At 26.2% G+C, this 15,696-nt stretch overlaps 2 protein-coding genes across 3 annotated transcripts in view; both read right to left on the bottom strand.

Annotated features, from left to right (window-relative positions):
- Positions 1-15,696, bottom strand: part of LOC107441879 (Talin_middle and talin-RS domain-containing protein rhea) — a 407,839-nt gene that overhangs the window by 260,263 nt on the left and 131,880 nt on the right. The window lies entirely within an intron of this gene.
- Positions 1-15,696, bottom strand: part of LOC107441884 (cytoplasmic aconitate hydratase) — a 42,986-nt gene that overhangs the window by 15,116 nt on the left and 12,174 nt on the right. For both annotated transcript variants that reach the window (XM_043048362.2, XM_016055283.3), the window contains 9 exons: positions 12,904-12,973; positions 11,681-11,864; positions 9,913-10,052; positions 8,189-8,360; positions 6,375-6,475; positions 3,084-3,200; positions 1,431-1,590; positions 343-478; positions 186-270 (listed from right to left, as the gene is read on the bottom strand). In XM_043048362.2, coding sequence (XP_042904296.1) covers positions 186-270; positions 343-478; positions 1,431-1,590; positions 3,084-3,200; positions 6,375-6,475; positions 8,189-8,360; positions 9,913-10,052; positions 11,681-11,864; positions 12,904-12,973 — 1,165 coding nt within the window. The remainder of the gene's footprint in view (positions 1-185; positions 271-342; positions 479-1,430; positions 1,591-3,083; positions 3,201-6,374; positions 6,476-8,188; positions 8,361-9,912; positions 10,053-11,680; positions 11,865-12,903; positions 12,974-15,696) is intronic.

Raw genomic sequence — 15,696 nt, 5'->3', positions numbered from 1 at the left:
CAATGTATACATGGAATACACACAATTTGAATTTAAAGATAAGAAGTCAACTTATTACCAGATCGAAAAGAAAACACAGTAAAAGATTCCTGACGCGGATTCCTGAAAACACATTACTTAAAAGACCATAAAAATAAAAAAATATTAAAATATTTAAATATAAATATTTAATTGAAAAACATTACCAGGTCAATAGCTTCTACTACAGATTCTGGAAGAGGCCCACTGTTTCCTATACAAGTCATGCAACCATATCCAACTACATCAAAACTAAAATTAAATTTTTAAATTAATTAAAACCTAATGTATAATATAATTGATACATAATGTAGCATAACATACCCTAATTGTTGCAAATATTTTATGACACCACTCTCTTGCAAATAATAGGTAACAACTCCACTTCCAGGGGACATACTTGTTTTAATATAGGGCAAAACACCTAAACCTTTTTCTACTGCTTTCTTAGCCAATAAACCTACAATTGAATTTTACTTCATTAATATTATTCATATAAATTAAGTATAAGCACCAGCAATTAATATGTATTACATGAAACCAAACTAATTCAAATTTATAGATCATAGCAACAAAAAAAAATTGAAACTAAGTTTCAAAACATGAATTAATCATAATAAAAATACTGGAAACTGAAAAGGAAAATTTAAATAAATTATGATTAACAAGTTTATCGAACTTGGGTAAGTGAAGTTGATTGTATTAGTTGAACCATTATGGCTTACAGCTGGTAAAGGGAAATTAGTCACTTTATACATAATTGCGTAAATTTTTTGTTTATTGATGAAAGTTAATAATTATACAAAAATTTTGATTGTACATGGTAATTTTGGTCCTAATTACTATGAATAATAGAAGTCTCAAGTAAACGTTAACAAACGAGTTTCTTCCATAAATAAATTTATTCTACACTAAATAAAAAATTTTAGATTCTCTGAGTCTGTATCTTTCTGAGTCACATTTTCCTATGATTTAGCACAGATAATTGAGCATAAAACGTACTAAAAATTATCAAACTATACATATGTATAAAATTTATGCATTAACTACAATCTTAAAAAAAAAATTATAGTTTATGCATTACAAAGAATATTTTCTTATAATTGCCTAGTATTTTATAAAAGCAGAGCCCTCTGTGTCAGATAACAGCAAACTCTGACATTAAAACATTAAGTGTAAAAGAAAATGGAGAGGCAAAAAGATTAAGCATGTTGTATGAAGACCTTTACAAATAACAAAGAGCATAAACAAACAAAAACATGATGTAGTCCAGTGTAGTGTTTCTACATCAATAATCAACAAACAATATAGCTTGTCATAAATATTTTGTAGCAGATTTAAAACATAAAGTTTGCTATGGATAGAGTCGACTATACTGTAGTTGATACCCTAATTTATAATAAAATTATTACCAGCTCCTAACATCACAGATGGATTACTAGTATTTGTACAACTGGTGATGGCAGCAATGACAACAGCACCATGACGTAGAAAATATTGCTGATCATTGAATGCAAAGGGAACTGTTGTTGACAACTTAGATTGATCTAAACCAAAGCCTTTGAATCCAACCTATAATAAATAGCAATAAAACCATCAGCATTTAAAGAACAATTTATTTATCAAGAAGGTCATTTCAATTCAAATTTTAAAACTCACTGAGAAATTAAACTATACACTAACAACATTAAAAAATCTTTCTCTAAACTAATAATTATATTTTTTATGCTCTTTTTTCTTTTTTGGTAGTAAGTGTATGCTTACCACCACACATTTTCTAGCTGTGAAAAAGTAGTGAAGTTAATGATTTTTAAACATGATAGAACAAACAGCAAAAGAAATAATATAACTTTTTATTCATAAGTGACTGAAAATTTTATTTACTATGTTAGTGTTGTGAAATGTTGTTGCGTTTATACCTTAGTAGAACATAAACAGTATCAATATGAATTCCAGAAAACTGGTATATAGCTATTAACCATATTCAAATATAATTAATCATTACTGACGTTATTGACAAATAGCAACATGAATTTTAAGTGGTAAAATAGTTTACCATAAACTCTTAAACATTGATTTAACTAATCATGGTTTAAACTAATCATGAAAATTGGTAGCATACAAATCATTGCCTAAAGAAAGGATAAACCAATAAGAATTATATGGGCACAAATTCCCTATTTATCAAATAATTGATATTTTAAAAAACATTCTCTTTTTTTAATACATTATGTATTTTATAGTTCTTGATTACCAATATTTTATTTTAGAGCATTCAGTATTAGTAAGATTTTACAAAGCTTTGGACAATTATAAAACTCTCTATAAGTTAACTTGTGAGAAGAGGAAATTAAAATATGACTCCAGAACACCCTTTATATGATATCTAACACAAAATTGCAAAGCTGGGAGATCGCATTAACTTCCCAAACATTTTCACTATCCAGAAAATTTTCTCTGACCATTATAAATTTAATCTCCTTACTTGTTGAATGTGTTACAAGGTGAACTAGGAATTTTTTTTAAAATTAATGCTACAAAAAAATACATCAGTTTTAATGAGAAAAAATAAGAAAACCACAAAAGATCACTTTTAGTAAATTAATAGGCTAAACTGCTTTTTTTACAATTGGGTCCTTGTCTCTAATCACATGGTTGTGAATGGAATGTTAACACTACAGTTTTAAGTCTTTGGTTTATTACCATTCTGAAATAATTCTCGGATTATATTTAATTGGATACCTGCGAGCAACGTCCCATGTGGGAGTTGAACCTGATGGGCAGACCCAAGCATGATGTCGCTCGCAATTATCCAATTGAAGAAAAGAGTTCAATTCACGAATTTAAAATTGTAAATAAAAAAAATCTTTTAATTTGGGGGCATAAGAAATAATATAGTTGAATGATAATTTCATGCAAAAAATATACTATGATTCAGTAGATTAATTTCTCTCTCCCTAAAATATAAGCTTGTGGTGCCTCTGAACCTAAGACAACCTACAATGATACTTTGTTCTGATATAATTTATTAAAGTGGTGATTACTGTTTCAAAAATATAACTTACCTTATTTATGAGGCAACTTTTAAAATCCTGCTTCATATCTTGAACTGGAACACGATCATGGGGTCTTTTAGGTCCACTAACCGATGACACCACAGTACTGAGATCTAGCTCTACAACCTAAAAATAATGTAACATGGAAAAACCACCATTAAGAAATATAACAATAAAAAAATACCTGGAACATTATAGCAATATTAATATTATAGCATTTTTAAATTGTTAGTTTAACAACCATTATTTTCGATACATATACAAGCAGCTTATATGCCAAAAATAAGAAGAAAATACAAAAATACCAGAATTACAAGCAATACAGATTATTAACTTTACACTTAAAAGAAAAACATTAAAATATTGCGAACTTCAGTGACAAATGTGAAAAAAAAATAAACTGTAAAATATAAAAATTACAAGAAAACTTAATTAACAAATGTGAAAAAATAAGTGGCAAAACATAAAAATAAACAATATAAATTTTAAAATTATAATCGTTATACCAAAATAAAAAATTTAGCAATAACAAAATTTTGTATGTAAATGAATTTTAATTAAAGCTAAAATTATTTAATCACAATTTATTCTCAATTTATATTCCATTCAATAACATAAAATTTTAGCTTTTAGAATAATTTATCTCTTACTATAGGCGGAATTTACAAATTTTTTTCACAGTAAATAAGCAAGATAAACAATTTCACTATCCATCAAATTGTAACGTAATTCGATCATAAAAAGAATATATTGACATAGGAAAAATACTGCACAACCGGAATCAACAAATACCATCAAAATTATGTACAAAACTGAACTAGAATCTTTTTTAATTTACCTTTTGTTTATTTAATTACACTGAAGGATGCAAATTGAGTTTTGTTAATAATTTAAATTCTTGCCTATTTTTGACACACTATTTTTTAGCTATCAAAGAAATGAGTAGATAAAACTTATATTCAATAAAAAAATAAAAAGCAGATAATAGTAAAATTTGTGCTACTTATATGTAATAAATGCAAATTTTATCTCGAAAGAATAATAAAATACATTATTTTCCATTTAAGATTTACTTTACTTAAAACAGGAAGTTTTAACAGTTCCCAAATAAAATTATGTCAATTCTGAATAACTCATAACAGTTTCAAATCAATGCATAGAAAATGTTAATAGTATTGTTGCATTAAAAAAAATAGCTAGAATCAATTATTAAGTATCTCTTTATACCAATACATATAACACTGAGGAACAAACTTTTTTTCTGCTGCATGAGATTTTTTAATAGATCTTAGATATTTTTGTATCTCTGATTTCAAATCTGCAATTGATTTCTCCTAGATACATTTTTATTTTTAAATGACATTTTTAGTCTATTTTTTGCTAAAATATACAAGTTTAAAAACGTTATATATAACTAGGGGTTGCATAAATGTTACGATAAACTTCTAGGGTAGAAGACAAATCATAATTAAAATTGTATAGGAACTCATGCTCAAAAATGTAGCTGCACTAAGGGGGCTTTCCTATTATGAACTGCTTCTCTGTGTGCTTCTGAACATATCATAACAGCGAAGCACCCCTAGTCCTATACATGGACATTTCTTGGTATAGATTCCTATGCAATTTTAATCCTGCTGATGTGTCCTAATTCCCCTAAAAGTTTGTCATAACATTTATGTGACTTCCTGTTACATGTTTTTAAACTTGCACATTTCGAAAAAATATAGACTAGAAATGTTACTTCAAAAAAATCTGTAGCTTCAGGAGCAAAACTTATTTCAGATTTGATTTCCCTATATGGGAATCAAGAAAGACCAAGTATTTGTATAATGCAACGAAAAAATTTTGCCCTAGAGAAACGAATTTGTAATTCAGTTGAAGATTTTCTTAAACCAAATACTTTTAAAGTTGGATTTCAAAAATCTCAAAATGAAAACACAGTGAATATGCCACTTAACTCTTTTTTTTTTTAAAAAAAACTACTTTAATCTATGAGCTTTCAATTCCCCATTTAAAAATGAATCAATATCATTACTGTATTGTTGATTAAATTTGATCATTTTTAAAATCACATGAAAGAGAACCAATAATTGTAAAACTGCAAAAGTCCACCCTACAAGATTTGTTTCTCCAATTTCTTAAAAAAAAATAATAATAAATATTGTATGACCTTTGAATTCATCATAAAAATTTTATAACATCAGATTGTTAATTGAGTTTCTTTTTCATAGAATTTTCCTAACGGTTCAAACTATGAACCCGGTTGGTAAGGCTATATACTTGAACTATATAGATAATTAGTATACTGTCCCTAAACTTTAAAAATTCAAATTTTGCAATTTCTACTAGTATTATTAATGTGGTTACATGGCCAATGCTATCCCATCGCTGTGACTTAGGCACAGGTGCTCACTGGATAACGATAAGAGAGTAGCAATTTGGGTATTTCTGAGGCAAATAGGAAATAGACCCAAGTGCCTGCCAGATAAAAAAAATTATAAATAAATAAAAAAAAAAACTAGTATTATTAATTAAAAAGATGTTGGATTAATAATTTGTAGCTTTCCATTCTTTAAATCTATTTTTTCTTTAAAAAAAATCCATGATCTGAAAAAAATGAGACGATCTGATCAGAATCGAAAATCAAGGCATCTCCATTTTCTTTTTATGTTCAAAAAGGAACTGACAGTTTTTAAAATGTAAAATAATAAAGTATCATGAATAATAAGTAAGGTAAGATAAGAATAGTATAAGTAATAGAATAAGTAAGTAAGATAAGAATAGTATAAGTAATAGAATAAGTAAGTAAGATAAGAATGGCGACATTACTCCACCCCCGTGACTTAGCCACAGGTGCCCACTAAGTAACGATAAGAGAGTAGCAATTTTGACATTTCTGAGGCCAATAGGAAATAGACCCAGGGGCCTGCCATTTAAAGAAAAACTTAGTATTATTAAATAAAAAGATGTTGGATTAAGAATTTGAACCTTTCAATTCTTTAAATCTATTTTTCCCTAGAAAAAAAATCCATTTTTGTATTTCTAGAAAATGAGATGGTCTGATCGAAAATCCAGGTATCTCCAATTTCTTTTTATGTTCAAAATGGAACTGGTGGTTTTTAAAATGTAAAATAATAAAGTATCATGTATAATAAATAAGATAAGCATTAACTCTTTATCTCAAAGTATTTAAATAGCTATATGAACTTTCATTCTAATATTAAAATCTATAACCTTATTTATGCAACTCATATAAATTAATCGCAACACAACAAATATATCTGCAAATGAAAGACATACCTGAGAAAATATAGGATCTTGATTAACATCATTGTAATTCCTAAACATGTGTACAGCTTCTAGATATGCTTTTACATACTTCAAATGTTTTTCTTCCCGACCTAGAATAAATAAATCAATACTGGAAGTTCATTTTAAATTAAGCATTATTCAAACCATTGAATTCATTAGATTTGAGATCTTACAGATAATAACTGTAAAATATATCTTTCAAAATTATATCCCTTAATATTATTCTTAAGTATTAAAGCCACTAGGTTATGCAGCACCAAACTTAAGGTCGGGGGGATAACTTATTAACGTTGAAAAATAAGATGGTGCTAGACAGTGTATTTAAGTAAACCAGAAGAAAAAAAAGAAAAATTAAGAACTAAACAACATTGTTACTTGCGTGTAAATGTTTGGTAAAATTTCATACAGAAATTGAAAAATACTATAAAAACACAAATAAATAAAATACAAAGCTTTATTTTACACGGATAATGAAATTAATTTAGAACAAACAATTACTACACAATAGCACTTTCTTAAAAAAAATATTGATTCAATAATGATGATTTATTTTCAACAACTCAGTTTTTATTGATGACACAAAAGTAATAATACAGTCAATATTAAATATAAAATGCAATATATCCCAAATTGCATTTTTTTAAAAACTATTTTTGCAATTTTCACTTTGCTTGCCTGACTATAACATAAATGCTTAGTACCAAAATCCCTTAAATACTCTTAATGGAGTTTAGTTTTTATCTGACACACTTGCAGTACAATTGAGAAAACATATGCTTTCTTTTAATCCGTGCCTTCATTTACGTAAATTAATTTGGCATTTTATTTTAAATTTTTCTATAGCTTAAAAAGAAAGCTATTTAGAACAACATTTTAAAGAAACTAATAATAATTCAAAAAAATGTGTTTGACTTTAACATTCAGACGTAACTTCAAAACACAAACAGCAGAACAGTACTTTTTTATTTTTAAGTACGAGCTCAATCCAGAAAAGAAGAAATACTTTTTACCGAGTAATAAAAAAAAAGATTTAACTCAAAAATAGTGAATTTAAAAATCTACAGTCGTCAAACAAAGAAATGCCTGGAAAAGGCCAGGACCCACCCAGGGCTGTTATGCCACCGAGGAAGAATAATATTCTGAAAATCAAACAAGCTCTGCAGCATTAAGATGATTAAAAGACTGTATTGATCTTCCAAATTGAATGAAGCAAATCACGATTATCCACTGACATTAATTGCTAAATAACAATGTTTAACATTGAGGTTTCTTCTATTTACCTTCTTATGGTACCACACTTGATAGAAAAACAATTTACTGCAACATCAAATTTCATTCATCTGCATTTTTAATTGATAAAACAGAAGAAATTTCCAATTAAGATTAAGAGCATCAGTAATGTTTTTATTAAATATATTTGAGCACATAAACCCCAATTAATTATATTATTTCCCTACAGCTATTTTTCTGTCTCATTGTTACATTTGTGTTGTTGTTCACCTCCATGTTCAGTTTATGAGTTGGCTTGATGCCCTCATGTGTAATTATTTCATCACAATATTGCTTATATGCAAATCTGTTTATATATTCCTGGTGCTTATTTCATCTTTGTTGGTATGACACATTTAAATGGAATCACCTCTATCTGAAATCTCCAATAGCCATTGCTTATTGAACCATATTTTACATTTCCTCTTTTTTAACAAAGGATGGTGAGTTTGAAATCCCTAAAGGGATCATTGAAAGTGTCACATAAAGTTAAATATTGCCACAAATTAAAAAAGGGAAGAAAAAAATATTACCTGTTTGGCGTAAATATTCAATGCTTTTTTCATCAACAGGAAAGAAACCAACAGTTGCGCCATATTCCGGACACATGTTGGAAATGGTGGCACGATCAGCAATCGATAACTCGGACACTCCAGGCCCATAGAATTCAACAAACTTGCCAACAACACCTATTTGTCTCAGATGCTGGAAATAAACATTAAAAGTATTGTAAATTCAAATAAAATATTCACAGTTAATAATTATACAACAAAATGTCAATAATGTAATACTCACATAATGTCAATACCTCTAATTATTTTGATAGTAAGATAATAAAAAATTAAGTGCATTATAATTTCAAAATCGACGGAAGAAACACAGGATTAAGCCTTTAATAATAAAAACTTTAATGATTAACTAATGACATTTAATCAATACAATATTTTCAAGAACAAAATTAATTCTCGGTAATAGAATAATAAATTAGGTGAAGAAAAAAACACTTTAGGAATATTATTCAATGATTAAACTAAAAATTACTTCTTAATAATACCAGGGGTCTGTCTAGGTTTTTCTGAGAGGTACTTATTTTGTGAAAATTTAGACATAATTTGTGAAAATTAAAAATTACATTAAAAAATTAACACCAAAATATGGTAAAAATATGGATTTATCGTTTCTTACGGGATACAAAAATAAAATTTTAAGAAAAATTGTTTTTCCTAAAGTTGAATTTGTGAAGGTACGGCTAAACAGTAGTAAATTTGGCCTGGACAGACCCCCGGATACTTATAGTTTTTTCAACAACAACTGCAATATTTATTTAAAAAAATTGTATTTAAGCTTTTAAGAAAATAAAATCTTTTAAGAATAATACTTGTCCTGATATTCCTAATTTCTTTCTTGTTCAAAGCTCTTAATTTTCCTTTTTCAAAAAAATAAATTTAAAAAAATCTATCAAAAATAATAAATATATTTGAAAATATATATATACATATATATTTGGGGAAAAAATTGCAGAGAACTTTACAAAATGTAACAAATTAATAAAAATAAAGAGTGGCTTAAATATAGAAAAAGTGGAACAAAATTGTGATGGATTGTGCTCCATATTGAATCAGTGTTAAGTATGATAAATAAGCCCTGGAGAAAAAGAGATAGTGAGAAGATGGAAAGAACTATGTGATCAAGGTCCACGTACGGCTGTAAAGAAGCGAGATAAAATCAGCTTTTACTTTTCTTTCTACTCTATCTCATCCAATGTGCTTAATTATGCCAAAATAAACATTTTAAGACTGATCACTTAACTTTTGCAATTATGAAAAGGTTTAATCTATAAACACTAATTGTCTTAGTTACATTTAATTAAAATGAAAGAGTTCTCAAAAACAGCTAAATTGACCAAACCTTTAATCATTGTTAAAATGGGCCTAACATTTGTCATTTAAATGCAATTTTAAATACAGTATTTGATAGATTTTGAGTCAAAATCTTTGATTATGTTGTAATTTTTATCAAGTTACTTCAAAAGACATGATTTTTGTGTAGTGTAAACTTCAAATACATGAATTTTGCATGCTGTACAGAAGTAAAATAAGGAACATAATTGGTTGCATAGTAAATATAAAGTACAAAAAAATTAAAAAACAACACTTAATTTTTTTTTTAATTTTTAGGAGAGATTAAAATGAAAAGGTGATAATGCAATCAGATCCAAAAAAAGAAAAGACATTTTTAAAAAATTAGATAAACTTACCTTAGTGATAGTTAAGACTACATCCGTGGAAGTTACAAGAGAGTTCAGTTTTCCGACTAATTTATATCCAACCACTTGTGGAAGAACCATACTAATTGCTTGTCCCAACATAACAGCCTCGGCTTCGATGCCCCCAACACCTATGCACACACAAGTTTCGTTTTGAATTTTATCAATACTTTAGTATTTTTAAATTAAACACTAATTTATAACTAACTAGTTAAATCATAATTTAATTATAAAAAGTAAGGTCATAGAAAAGATTATATTTGTACAAAATTAAGCTTTGTATGAAGTAAAATGTTTACTTAAATTTTGCAATTTATCACAAAATCATTGAAATAAATTTTAAGATGCATCATAAAAAAAATTCAACATAAGTTTTGAAATATTAATAATTACTTGATTTATGAAAAGATTTAAATCACAAAGAAGATTAAAATATAAAAGCATTTCAATTATCAGATTTTGTATTAGAATGTTTAACAACAAAATTTCCAAAAAGAAACTTTCATATAACAAGCCACCAAGGTAAAAGGTTTTCGTCAACAAAAAAAATTTTTATAAAAAAAAAAAGTTTTCATGTAACCAATATAATTATTTTAAAAAACTTTCAGTCCCTAGAGTCAGAAAACAGCAATCAAAAACATTTCTCCCTCACAAAATTATAATAAGAACACTGACAAATTAATTCACTAGAAAATTCAAATGACAAAAGAAATTTAGAGAACAGAAAAGGAGAAAAAAGACAAAGAGTGCAACAGCAAAAAAAATTTCTTTTTTTTTCTTTAATTGAAGACTGGAATATAGGGAATAGTAGAAGGGAGAGAGTAATGAATATATAATGCAAAAAAACATATATATATATTATTTGCTTTAGATGACAAAAGGGTACAAAGAGGGACATTGATTGAAAAAAAAAGGAAAAATGAAATTTGTTTCAGATGACAAAAAGAACATAGAGATTAGAAGGATAAAATAAATAAAGTTTGCAAAAAGAATTAAGTTCCTTAAAGTGACAATAGGAATATAGGGAATAGAGGAGAAAAAATAAAGTTCAAATAAAAAAAAGTGGAATTCACTTCGGACAATAAATGGAATACAGAGGAGAAAAGAAAAATATAAATAGGAAAAATAAATAAATATAAAATAAACTGAATTTACATCAAGATGACAAAGGGAATATCCAGGAATCAAGAGAGAAAAATATTATTATGAATTGGACGGGGAAAAAATGGATATAGATGGTAAAAAAAAAAAGGTATTTGCCTTAAATGATGAAAAGAATATTAAAAAATAGAGGGGGAGGGCAAACAAAAAAATCTGAAAAAAAGACAGAATACAATTCCAATGACAAAAGGCATAGAGGACAAAGAGGGAAAAAAAAAAGATGAATATAGGATTGTAAAGAAAAAAGAATGAAATTTGCTTCAAATGACAAAAAAAAAAAANAAAAAAAAAAAAAAAAAAAAAAAAAAAAAAAAAAAAAAAAAAAAAAAAAAAATGTAGGAAATAAAGGCGAAAAAAGAAGACTGTGGAATTTGTTTCAAATGACAAAATGAACATAGGGCAAAAGATTAATATAGATTGCAAAAATAAAATAAAAATTAGCTAAATAATGATTGCATAGTATTGAAAAAAAGGAGAATAGGAAAATAAATTTGGTTAACAAAAGTATTTGGATAATCGAATGCAGCAAAACTTCATCTTAATGCAGTTTATAAAAACTATCTAATCAAATGATTTTAAATTTTTTATTTTTACTCACCCCATCCAACGATTCCAAGGCCATTGATCATAGTTGTGTGCGAATCTGCACCAACTAAACTATCGGGATAGAGCAATCCACCATTATTAAACACTACTCTAGCAAGGTACTCCAAGTTAACTTGATGACATATTCCAGATCCAGGTGGCACTATTGTCATATTTTTAAAGGCTTTGGCTCCCCACTAAAGAAAATGAAATACAAAAAAAAGCTGAGAAAAACAAAAATATAAATATTTTAAAAACCTCAGACAAAATTAGTTCCTGAGAAATATATTAGTACGAACTTGATAATGTAACAAATTATAAAGATTTGAGGGAATCTTTAAATTGAATTCCTTTTCAATAGTTTCATATTTCAAGCATTAGTGTTTATTTATTGCAATTTATTTATTTTTTATTGAAATAAATGCAAATATGCTTTGTTTTGTTTGTGTTTATACATATATATAATGATTAATTTATTCCATAATGTATGTATATTATAATGTACATTATATTCCATAATGATTAATCCACATTACAGGTGTTGGACACATTTCAGTCAAGAACTTTATAATTTGAAACCAAACTCAGAAGACAACAAATAGAAATAGAGATACAAACTTGTGTCTTGACACAAGAAACATTAATCTTTCAAGCAGTAGAAATTAAAATAGTAATAATAACAATAAACTGAGTTTTTATGATTCTAGAAAAAATAACACTGGTGAAAGCTACTTCCTCGTCATTTCTTAAAAGTTTTAATTACTAGTTACATTAGTTAAAAGTTAGTTACATTGGTTAATTTTTAAACAAATTTCTTTAGAATATTTGAATATTTTTTAAAGATATATTTGCCTAAATAAACCACATAAACATTAAACCATAGATCTTTTCCTAAATATACCACATAAAAATAAAAACTATGTTTTGTAGAAAACTATATTTTTATGAATGGAACTACCTAACATCTGTATTATTTAAAAAGAAAACCATAAAAGCGTTTTATGGTTTCCAAAAATAAAAGAGCACCCCTAAATCTTCAGTTTAAAATTGATTAACAGCAAAACAGTTAATTAAACATAAATATTTTAAAATTCATAATAAAAAAGAAAATTTAACAGTTTAAAAAAAGTAAAATAAAATTTGTTTTCGGAAAAAAATTAAGATACAGATAAAGATATTAATATACATAAATATATATTTCATGTACTTTCAGAATAAAATAATTATGTAACCAACCTTTAAAAACACAAATCGTTCTTTATTCCTATCAAACTCTAAATCCAGATTCTTTTCTAAAGCGTCAGAACTAAAAAATTAAATACAGCAAATGACACAATTCTTCAAAATAAAAAGAACAATAATAGAAACATGATTAAATTTCTTTTAGTGTGATTTAAAACTTTTAACATACTTTTAAAATATTTGAAACAAACACCAATTAAATTAATATACCAATTTTTTCCAGTCAAGTTTTTTCATTCTAATTAAGAGGTATTTAAAATTTAGATTTCATGTCAACTCCCCATTACTATTTTTTCAAAAATAAAATTTAAGATTTATACAAAAGACGTCCACAGAAACTCAATTATAATAATAATGATTGTTAAAAATATTGCCTCTTAGAAAAAACTTAAAGAAAAAAAATTAACTTTGCTTACTTAAATAAATAAATAAATAAAAATTATGAGGATATTTTATAGACTTGTGGTATTTCTAAATCATTGAATTTTAATTAAAAAAAACTAACATAAAATGTACAACAAAAAACTTTTGAAAAAATTAAAACATATTAATACTTATTAATTTTAAAATGCAAATGAAAGTTTCCAGATAAATGCAGCTATAAATTTCAAGACCAAATAAAGGAGAAGCAGAAAAATATTGCACACATTTTCAAAAAATTTAAACTTAAATTATAGACCACATTAAGCAAAAAAGAACTTTCTTTGAATAAGTAGCAACATAAAATTAATGCTTGAAAAAATGCAATTTATTCATTTTATACACTTTCCACAAACACAAACGTATTTCAACATGCTTTTTGAATGCACAAACAGTAAGCATAAGCCACTAAAATAACAGTGATTCTTAAAAAAGTTAACTGGACTTCATGTAATAATGTTAAAAGTATAATTAAATAAATAAAATTCCAAATTTTAAACTTTTTAAGTAAATTATTAGAGTGAATTAGGTAGAAATAAAATTAGGAAGAATAGGAAGTAATCAATAAATTATGTTAAATATTAGAAGCAATACATATGATATGAATAAATTAATATTAAACTTGATTATAATATTATAAAACAAATAAATGAAATATTATTTGAGGATATTGACATAATGATTTGATATTAACTTATTAACATGATCTTCATCATGCCAAAAAATATCACAGGATACGAAGGAGGACTTTCTAAAGGTATAAGCTAATTCTAGATATTTAACGTGTAGCCAAATTGATAGATTATTTACATATAGGAACTGCAGGAAACAACGTGGTAAGAGTCATTGTGGACTTTATGGAAAGAGGTTTATCATTAATATTGATTAATTAATTAATTCACAGAATGTATACCCATAGCTTCTTTTTTTTTAACCTGACTTAGAAGAAATGGAAGACCCTGAGACAAGTATAAGTACAAATATGAACTTAATGAGTGAAAATAAACAGCAACTATTTTAAATTTAAAGTAAAAATATGGNAAAAAAAAAAAAATAAAAAAAAAAAAAAAAAAAGAGGCACTGATTCAAACTAAAGTGAGTACAAACTTGTCTGAGTGAAAATAACTGGCAATTTTGTTTAATGGAGAGAAAAAAAACTAAAACTACAATACATAATTAGTTTAACAGCAATTCTAATCTATAATTAGTTTACCACTAAGTACATTTAGCTTCAACACTCTGATTAAAGCACACCAAGACTGTTGTAACTGTTAGGAATAGTTGTTACAGACATTTTGTAGCATGAGATTTATTTTGTAACAGCAACAGAGATGGCCATTAATAAAATCACTGGATTATTTTGAATCTTCTAATTTCAAAATCAAAATTTCAAAAATGGCATCAATAAGTTAAATAGACAATGATAAACCAATGCCAAGAAAACACAAACACTGATTGATAGTGCTAATGACATTGAAATTTTTGGAGTATCAAATAATTTGTATACCCTTACACATTTTTTCTTGATAAAAGTCACCAAAAACTTATTCTTTTCAAATCCTTAAAAATTTTTGATAATTCAATAACATGTGCATTGAATATTTTATAAAATGCTATAAAAATTTAAATTTTATTCAATTTACATGCTGCTTTTTACATAGTCTTATGTAAACACCACAATATGCTTAGAGTTCCAAGTAGCGCTCTATTAGTAAATTACTTTGAAGCTTTCATTTTAAAAAAAGGATTCAATACCTCAGTCAAAGAATTGAATAAACTATAGAAGTGAAAGATGTTCTGCTGTTAAGTTAGATTATTGCCAAAATAAATAAATAAAATGTTAGCTTCTTATCATGTTCTTAAAACAAAAGTTTACAATTCTTTTAAACTAAAAATCATTGAGCAGATTAAATGCTCAATTCCCGTTTTATTATTTCAGTTTCACTATTTAAGTGGAACTTTTGTTCAAATTAAAATAGGTAAAATTACGAAGCAACAAAATTTTTTTAAATATCGTATTCATGTGCATTTGGGGAGGATTTGATGTATTGTGTAATTTTTGCATGTTTACCAACTTGTTTACAAAATCAATCACTTTTTAAAATTAAAGTTTCACTGACCATTTTAATAAGGAAATATTATCTCAAGCCCAGGAAAAAGAAAGCTTACATCAGTCCCCACTTTTCATAATTACACAATCTATCTACACAAAGTTTTAATAACAATTAATAACAAATTTAATAACAAAGCAAATGTCACTTTATGTGTCATGGCACCCTATGACAAATGTAAAAATCAATACAACACCTGCAAATAATTATGCATTCATAAGTAATGCACCTGAAAATAATGACATCTATTATTATT

This window comes from Parasteatoda tepidariorum, chromosome 9 (assembly GCF_043381705.1).
Source record: "Parasteatoda tepidariorum isolate YZ-2023 chromosome 9, CAS_Ptep_4.0, whole genome shotgun sequence".
Lineage (NCBI taxonomy): Eukaryota > Metazoa > Arthropoda > Arachnida > Araneae > Theridiidae > Parasteatoda > Parasteatoda tepidariorum.
Note: the sequence above shows the minus strand (reverse complement) of the source record. Positions and strands in the feature narration are given on the sequence as shown.